This window comes from Crocuta crocuta, unplaced genomic scaffold, assembly GCF_008692635.1.
Source record: "Crocuta crocuta isolate KB4526 unplaced genomic scaffold, BGI_CrCroc_1.0 scaffold44, whole genome shotgun sequence".
In the NCBI taxonomy this organism is placed as follows: domain Eukaryota; kingdom Metazoa; phylum Chordata; class Mammalia; order Carnivora; family Hyaenidae; genus Crocuta; species Crocuta crocuta.
Window position 1 is genome coordinate 5,913,219 of NW_027530179.1, and position 6,887 is coordinate 5,920,105.

The window sequence follows — 6,887 nt, forward strand, 5'->3', positions numbered from 1 at the left end:
GGGCACAGCAAGTGCTTCATAAACCGATGCTGGATTAATAAACGGTGCCAGCCTCTGGGCTAGGCATCAGATGCACCATGATGAAAATAGTTCCAGAAAGAGAAGGCTTTTGAAGGGCATGAGAACCAGAGGCAAAGGTGAAGGGAAGCGGCTGCTTCTGTCCTGCTTCCTGGACCAACTTGGAGCCTTTTCAAGGACAGCACATGCCTTCACACTGTCATCCTTCATGGTCAGGAAAGTCAGCAACTAAGTTGGAAAATTTGCCTAACATTTGAGATTTGCATGGAGAGCTCTTTAATGAATGCTTTATATCCACTATAAAGTCAAAGATGCCACCTTTTTTGGAACTGAGCTACTAGAAAATGGCCTATTAATTTGCCTGGTATCTCTCATCCACACAGGGTCTCTGATAAACTCCACAAAATAGCAAAAGGACTTATTCCTAGATGTACCCAAACACTGTTTTCTGTACTCAGATTCTTTAACTTCCTGCGACACAAACACATGAACATTCACTTTATGACACTAAAAGATCCAACGAATACAAATACTTAACACCTAACACAGTATGGAGATGCAACCAGCAAAATGCAGCCTGTGGAAAACTCTACTGAATGAATGATCAGGTTTTTCCAACAAAACATTTAGCGGGGTGGGGGGGGGTGGATTTAAAAGTGATTAAAATTGATTTAAGGAACATATCAACCAGACACATTATATGGAACTTTTTTGGATCCCTATTCAATAAATAACTGAAGGTGGAGGAATTATGGGATAATCAAAGAAATATGAATAGAAACTGGAACTCTGATGATAAGGACATAATGCTACTTTTTTGGAGTGTGGTGATGATATGTGGTTAGGTTTTAAAAAGGTAGGGACGGGGTGCCCGAGTGGCTCAGTTGGTTAAGTGTCTGACTTCGGCTCAGGTCATGATCTCGTGGTTCATGGGTTCATGCCCCACACTGAGTTCTGTGCTGGCAGCTCAGAGCCTGGAGCCTGTTTCAGATTCTGTCTCCCTCTCTCTCTGCCCCTCCCCCACTCATGCTCTGTCTCTTTCTGTCTCAAAAATAAATAAACTATTAAAAATTTTTAAAAAATTAAAATAAAAAGGTAGGGGCGCCTGGGTGGCTCAGTAGGTTAAGCATCTGACTCTTGACCTTGGCTCAGGTCATGATCTCACTGTTCATGAGATGGAACCCCGCACTGGGCTCCATGCTGACTGCATGGAGCCTGTTCTCTGGGATTCTCTCTCCCTCTCTCTCTGCCCCTCCTTGCACGCACTCTCTCTAGGTCTCCCAAAATAAATAAATAAACTTAAAAAAAAAAAAAGGCAGTCCTCATCATTTTGAGAGACATATTGAAATGTTTATAGATTATAAAATATGAAATAATATTATGTTTGGGATTTGTTGTAAAATAAACAGCGTGACAGGGTGTGTAAGTGGCCAGAGATCCAGAAGAAATCAGACTGTCAGTTGGTAATTGTTGAAGCTTGGGTGATACACACACATCACCTTTACTGTCCCCTTTCCTATGCTTGAAATTTTCAGGATGTTATTAAGTAAATCTAACAAATAGAATCATAAACCATAAAGTTTTGCTAAACAATGTTTAAAGTCTGTAATATCTTAGAATTCTTTCAAGATGTCTAAAAGAGGGCACTACTTGATTCACAAGCTCCTGAAAGTTATCAAAGTAGGATTCAGAACTCTCCAGCTACTTGCCTTTTGCCACATTTCACATTGTTGTAACGCACCACAACAGGCACTTACCTCCCAGGAGCTGGGATCCATTTCAAGGATGCACACTGAATCGACTGCCCTCAAATGTCAGAGAAAAGACACAAATACAGCCTGGCACTGCTAGAAGTTTTCTAACCCTTCTATTGCTCATGGAAACGGAGCTTTATATTCATGGCTGGACTACCTAGCTACCTTGGCTTGCAGGTAGGCTGGGGTCTGGAAAGAACTGTCAAGCCAATCCTTCATGATGACCACACAACTGACCACTGTTCGCTCCCACTCAGGCTCAACACACTCGGTCAACAGGGTGCCCTGTCCCTTTTGTCTTTTACCTCTTCTTTCTCCTAAAAGTTTGAACTACCCAACTCAAAATGTTGAGAAAATTCCAGAGTCTATTGGCCTCTATGCCAAAACCCTTTTGGGGGCAGAAATGAAGCTCTTGGGAAGGCTTAATGACATTGAATTCCACTTCTGATACAGACACTAATGGCTAATAAAGAAATGTTGCGTCACTGCCCCTGCAGCTCCAGTAAACCTCGTTTGGCTCCAAACCTGAGTGGGACAGATTCAACTGCCAAAAAACTTAAGGGAGTCAGGTCAGGTTTTTTATTTTTGGGTTTTTCCCTACCCCTAGCAAAATAAATCTTCTTTATACCTTCCTTGGTTAAATCAACTCGTTATAAAATGAAGCGGCTCTTGTATTACTCCGAATGGCTTAGACAAGTTAACCAGCTATATTTCTTTTAGCAGCCTCATAACCAAACCACACAAAAAGCAAAAAACCTCGTCTAGCCTGCACATGAAACAAAGCGAACGAAAACGAAGACTATCTACTACAAGCGCCAAGCACAGGAATTTTTCAGCACCCCGGTTCCCATCCGCTGCACACACACAAACACCCGGGACCCACTCCCCACCCCTACCCCCGGGGCGCGCAATTTGCCAAACGCTGTGATGTGTGCTTGCTTTTAGTGGAGAAATACGGGAATTTACGTGTGTGTTTTGTTGTTTTAAGTGGGAACGGAAAGAGGAGAGTGGGGCGGGAAAACTGGAAATAAGTCGCAATGATCTCGTTTCCTCCCATCTTTCTCTGCATCAAAATGCAGGTGGAACAGTGAAATTTCAAGTGACAGTTTTTTGGGCAAATACCCCAATTAGCAACGATGGGAGGGTGGGGACTGGGGTGGAGATCCGGGTGAAACCCAAGCCTGGCAGGGCGGGCGCGGTCGAAGGCGCGCCCCGCGCTCCCGGGGCTCCACGGAGCACGCGAGGTTGCCGTGCGCCGCAGCCGGCGGCGTCCCGGCTCTCAGCCGGCCGGTGGCCCTGCGTTTTGCTAGTGACTGCGCCTACTTGGCTGCCCACTCACACCTCCCGCTGATCCCGACTTTAGGCTAGGCTCATTCACTTCCGGTGACAAATCCCTCCCACCACCCCTAGAAATAATGTAACATTTCCCCCAACGCTTTCCTAAAGACCGACGGCCCCACGGAGAGCCGCTGAGCCCCGGGCTGGGGTCTCACTCCCGCGCGGCCAGCGGCGCGCAGCTGCAGAGCCAGTGACCGCGAAGGCGGGGTGGCANCGGCGCGGGCCGGGCGGTGCAATATTCCCCCCCCTCCATCTTTCTCACCACTACCTGTCCCCCCACCCACCACACGCACACATTCCCCCCACCAGTAGCGGATCTCCGGCCTGTAAGGGGGTAGTAGGGAGGAGCTGGGGGGAGGGGGAGGCCTGCGAGTTTCTAACCTTGTTCTTATAAACAAACCCACATGTGCAGCTGCCGCTGCTGCAACTCACCCCACAATCCCGGATATAAGTCCTGCCCCTTTAAGAGGAAAAAACCTTCCCCCTCCTGTCTCCCACCCCACCCATCCACAAGGACCTTTGTCTCCCCACCCCCCTTGTCAATCGGCCCCGCCTCATGTCCCCGCCCCCTCCGACGCGGAGGAGCCAATGGGCTAAGAAAATAAGGCTGGGGCTGACGTAAGCAGGCCCGGCCAATCACAGGACGCGTTGGTGGGAGGCCTCTCGGAGGGCGCGCCCGGAGGAAGCAAGGCAGGAGAAAGGAAGCTTGAAGTCAAGATGGAGAGTGCTAGTTGCTCCGCCGCCGCGCCAAACGGGGCTGTGGGGTCGCAGCGGGACCGGAGCCTGGTGCCTGAGCGGCTTCAGAGACGGGAACAAGAGCGGCAACTGGAGGTGGAAAGGCGGAAGCAAAAGCGCCAGAACCAGGAGGTGGAGGAGGAGAAGAGCGACTTTTTCACTGCCGCCTTCTCTCGCGAGCGAGCGGCCGTGGAAGAGCTTCTGGAGGGCGGAGAATCCATGGAGCAGGTGGAGGAGGCGGCCGCTCGGCTCCAGGGCCTGCAGAAACTTCTCAACGACTCGGTTTTGTTCCTGGCCGCCTACGACCTGCGGCAGGGACAGGAGGCGCTGACGCAGCTCCAGGCGACGCTGGCCGTGCGGCGCCAGGAGCTGCAGCCCAAGAAGCGTTTCGCTTTCAAGACCCGGAGGAAGGACGCTGCTTCGGCCGCCAAAGTAGACTCCGCTCCTGGAGCCCTGGCGGCGAAAGACAACCTGGCCTCCCCGCAGCCCTTGAAGGAGGAGGGAGACATCGGCTCCGGCTGGGTCTTCGGCTTCTCCAACGTGGAGTCCCAGGTCCTGGAGAAGAGGGCAGAGGAGCTGCACCAGCGCGACGTCCTTTTGACCGAACTGAGCAAATGCACAGTCAGACTGTATGGCAATCCCAACACCCTGCGGCTGGCCAAAGCCCGAAGTTGCACGGTGCTCTGCGGCCCGGTGTCCACGTCCGTGTTCCTGGAGGACTGCAGTGATTGCGTGCTGGCCGTGGCCTGCCAGCAGCTGCGCGTACACACTACGAGAGACACCCGCATCTTCTTGCAGGTGACCAGCAGGGCCATCGTGGAAGACTGTAGCGGGATCCAGTTCGCCCCTTATACCTGGAGCTACCCGGGGATCGACAAGGACTTCGAGGGCTCTGGTTTAGATCGGAGCAAAAATAACTGGAATGACGTCGACGATTTCAACTGGCTGGCCCGGGACGTGGCCTCCCCAAACTGGAGTCTTCTTCCTGAAGAAGAGCGAATGATCCAGTGGGACTAAGCAGTTGTCACTATATTCTTCACTCCTACCAAATACTTCCCGTGTGGGACCGACTGCTGCTAATGGGACCTCAAAGTTTACTTTTCGTTGTCGCGCTTTGTATGTGTTCTGTATTTTAAGGCTTGAGACTGTGTTAGGCTCCTACTTGATTTCCATTAAATTCACAACAGGTCAAACCCTTTGAAGCATTTTTGCTGTGTTGCTGATGTGTAGTAGCTTTGATTGACCATGACATTTTGTAAAAGGCGAAAGATTTATGCGATCTGAAGAGAAACCAGAGTATGACAATGACATTTTGAAACAGTATGGGGTAAAGAGTATCCGTGTGTGTTGGTTATTAATGATTTGTGGTATTTAAAACTTACTTTATGATAAAATAGGCCCTCAATAAATATTTAATAAATGAATTTAGTAGGGCTCTCCTAGGAGCCAGTTAGTGTGGAAGTACGTTACCAAACCTAGTGATTGAGCGCTCTTGAATTGAAGGTCTCGCTTCCATAGGTATTACTCAGCAGGGCGTGGGAAGACTCTGGTCTTCGGGGACACATTAGCTTGGGCTTCTGGAATCCAGCCACTCATCAATCGACTTGTTTGGATCGAAAGTTTTGGCACCCACCCTGGGAGACTCATGAGTCTTACCAACTGTAAAACCAAAATAATTATAGCTACCAGTTTTTCTTTTGTGCACTTAAAAGGTTGTAGACATGTTCTAAGCACCTTACTCATGCAAACATGACTTTAAGTCCATTTAAGTTAGCACCATTTTTCAAGGGAGGTAGGTGAGCTGCCAGAGTCCCACAGCTCAAGGGGACTGGGATTTGAAACCAGGTAGTCCGGCTCCAGAGCCCACCTTCGCAACCACTAGAACATACTGATTTTGAATAGTGTTAGCTGAGTTGGAAAGAGAGCTTCCAAAGTCATTAAAGAGGGCAAATTGCTTTTCCTAAATTCTCAGGAATAAATGTTACATATCTTCACACAGAAACATATAGCTGAGTCTTTGACTCAGGTTTTGCTTTAATTATATACTTTTACAGATTTGGCTTTCTGCTTTATGGTATCACCCATTATTCTTTTATGGAAAGTTCTAAGAGTTTCAAAAAGCTTTTTGGGGTCTGGTGCCTTGTAACTGTAGACATGATTTTAATAATGCCCACAAGTATTAAAGTGCTTGTAGTACCTTAAGTATTTGTATGTTTAATATGTACATGTGCTGGCTTGCTCCAAAAAAGGATTTAAGGTAGCTTTTAGGATGTGTGAAATGTAACAAGATAACATGAGAAGGAAGAACAAGGGTAGAGTCATTGAGGCAGAAATGAGGCTAGTAAGAAAAATGTGGCCTGCCAAGCTCTATTCTTTAAATGGAGGTGCATCCAGAATTTTTTCCCCTCAACTATTAGCTGACTTGAAACAGAATCCTAATCAGTTTCAGTTTGTAACATCTCCAAAGAAGAGAGGTTAAAAAATGTATTACTTAGCGGAATTAATGCTGGTAAGAAAAAGAGACACTAATGAAATTCTCAAACGTATCTTCACTTTAGAAACGAGGACCAGTCTTATAAAGCTATGCTCCTAAATACTGATAGTTTAACACCAGAGGCCCTTCAGGAAAAGCCATACTTCTGGCACTAACGGACTTGCGATTCATTCTTGTGGACTTGCACTTACTTTATAGGACTGTTAATTAGTTGCATCTAAAAAAATCCATGCAGTTTGTAATAAATAATAAAATCAAAATCATGGCAGTTTGAACCATAGTTAATGCTTACTAATCTCAGCTGAGCTTTCCAATATCTTCTTGAAGTTCTCTCTTTCTGACCTCCATAGCCTTGCTCCACCCGTTTCTGTTACATTTTTCCCTTTCATTATGATTCTGGTGACTTAGAGCCCTTAAGTGAGCAATGCCCACGATTTTGCCATTAGCTTCTTTGTGTCCATGCTCTCCAAAGCCTCCACTCCCAACCCATGTGGACAGTTCTGTCAGTGGGTTCATCTGCCTTTCAAATTCATATATTCTTAAAATCT

The 6,887-nt window shown here is 47.4% G+C and overlaps 1 protein-coding gene across 1 annotated transcript; it reads left to right on the top strand.

Moving 5' to 3' along the window:
* Nucleotides 1-3,775: 3,775 nt before the first annotated feature.
* Nucleotides 3,776-6,602, top strand: TBCC (tubulin folding cofactor C). The gene has a single exon (XM_077764944.1). It carries the CDS (start codon nucleotides 3,828-3,830, stop codon nucleotides 4,860-4,862), a length of 1,035 nt encoding a protein of 344 aa, XP_077621070.1. The 5' UTR covers nucleotides 3,776-3,827; the 3' UTR covers nucleotides 4,863-6,602.
* The last annotated feature ends 285 nt before the right edge of the window (nucleotides 6,603-6,887 follow it).

Bases quoted from the DNA above. Each gene is read 5' to 3' on its own strand.
- TBCC (XM_077764944.1), top strand. From the start codon at position 3,828: ATGGAGAGTGCTAGTTGCTCCGCCGCCGCGCCAAACGGGGCTGTGGGG.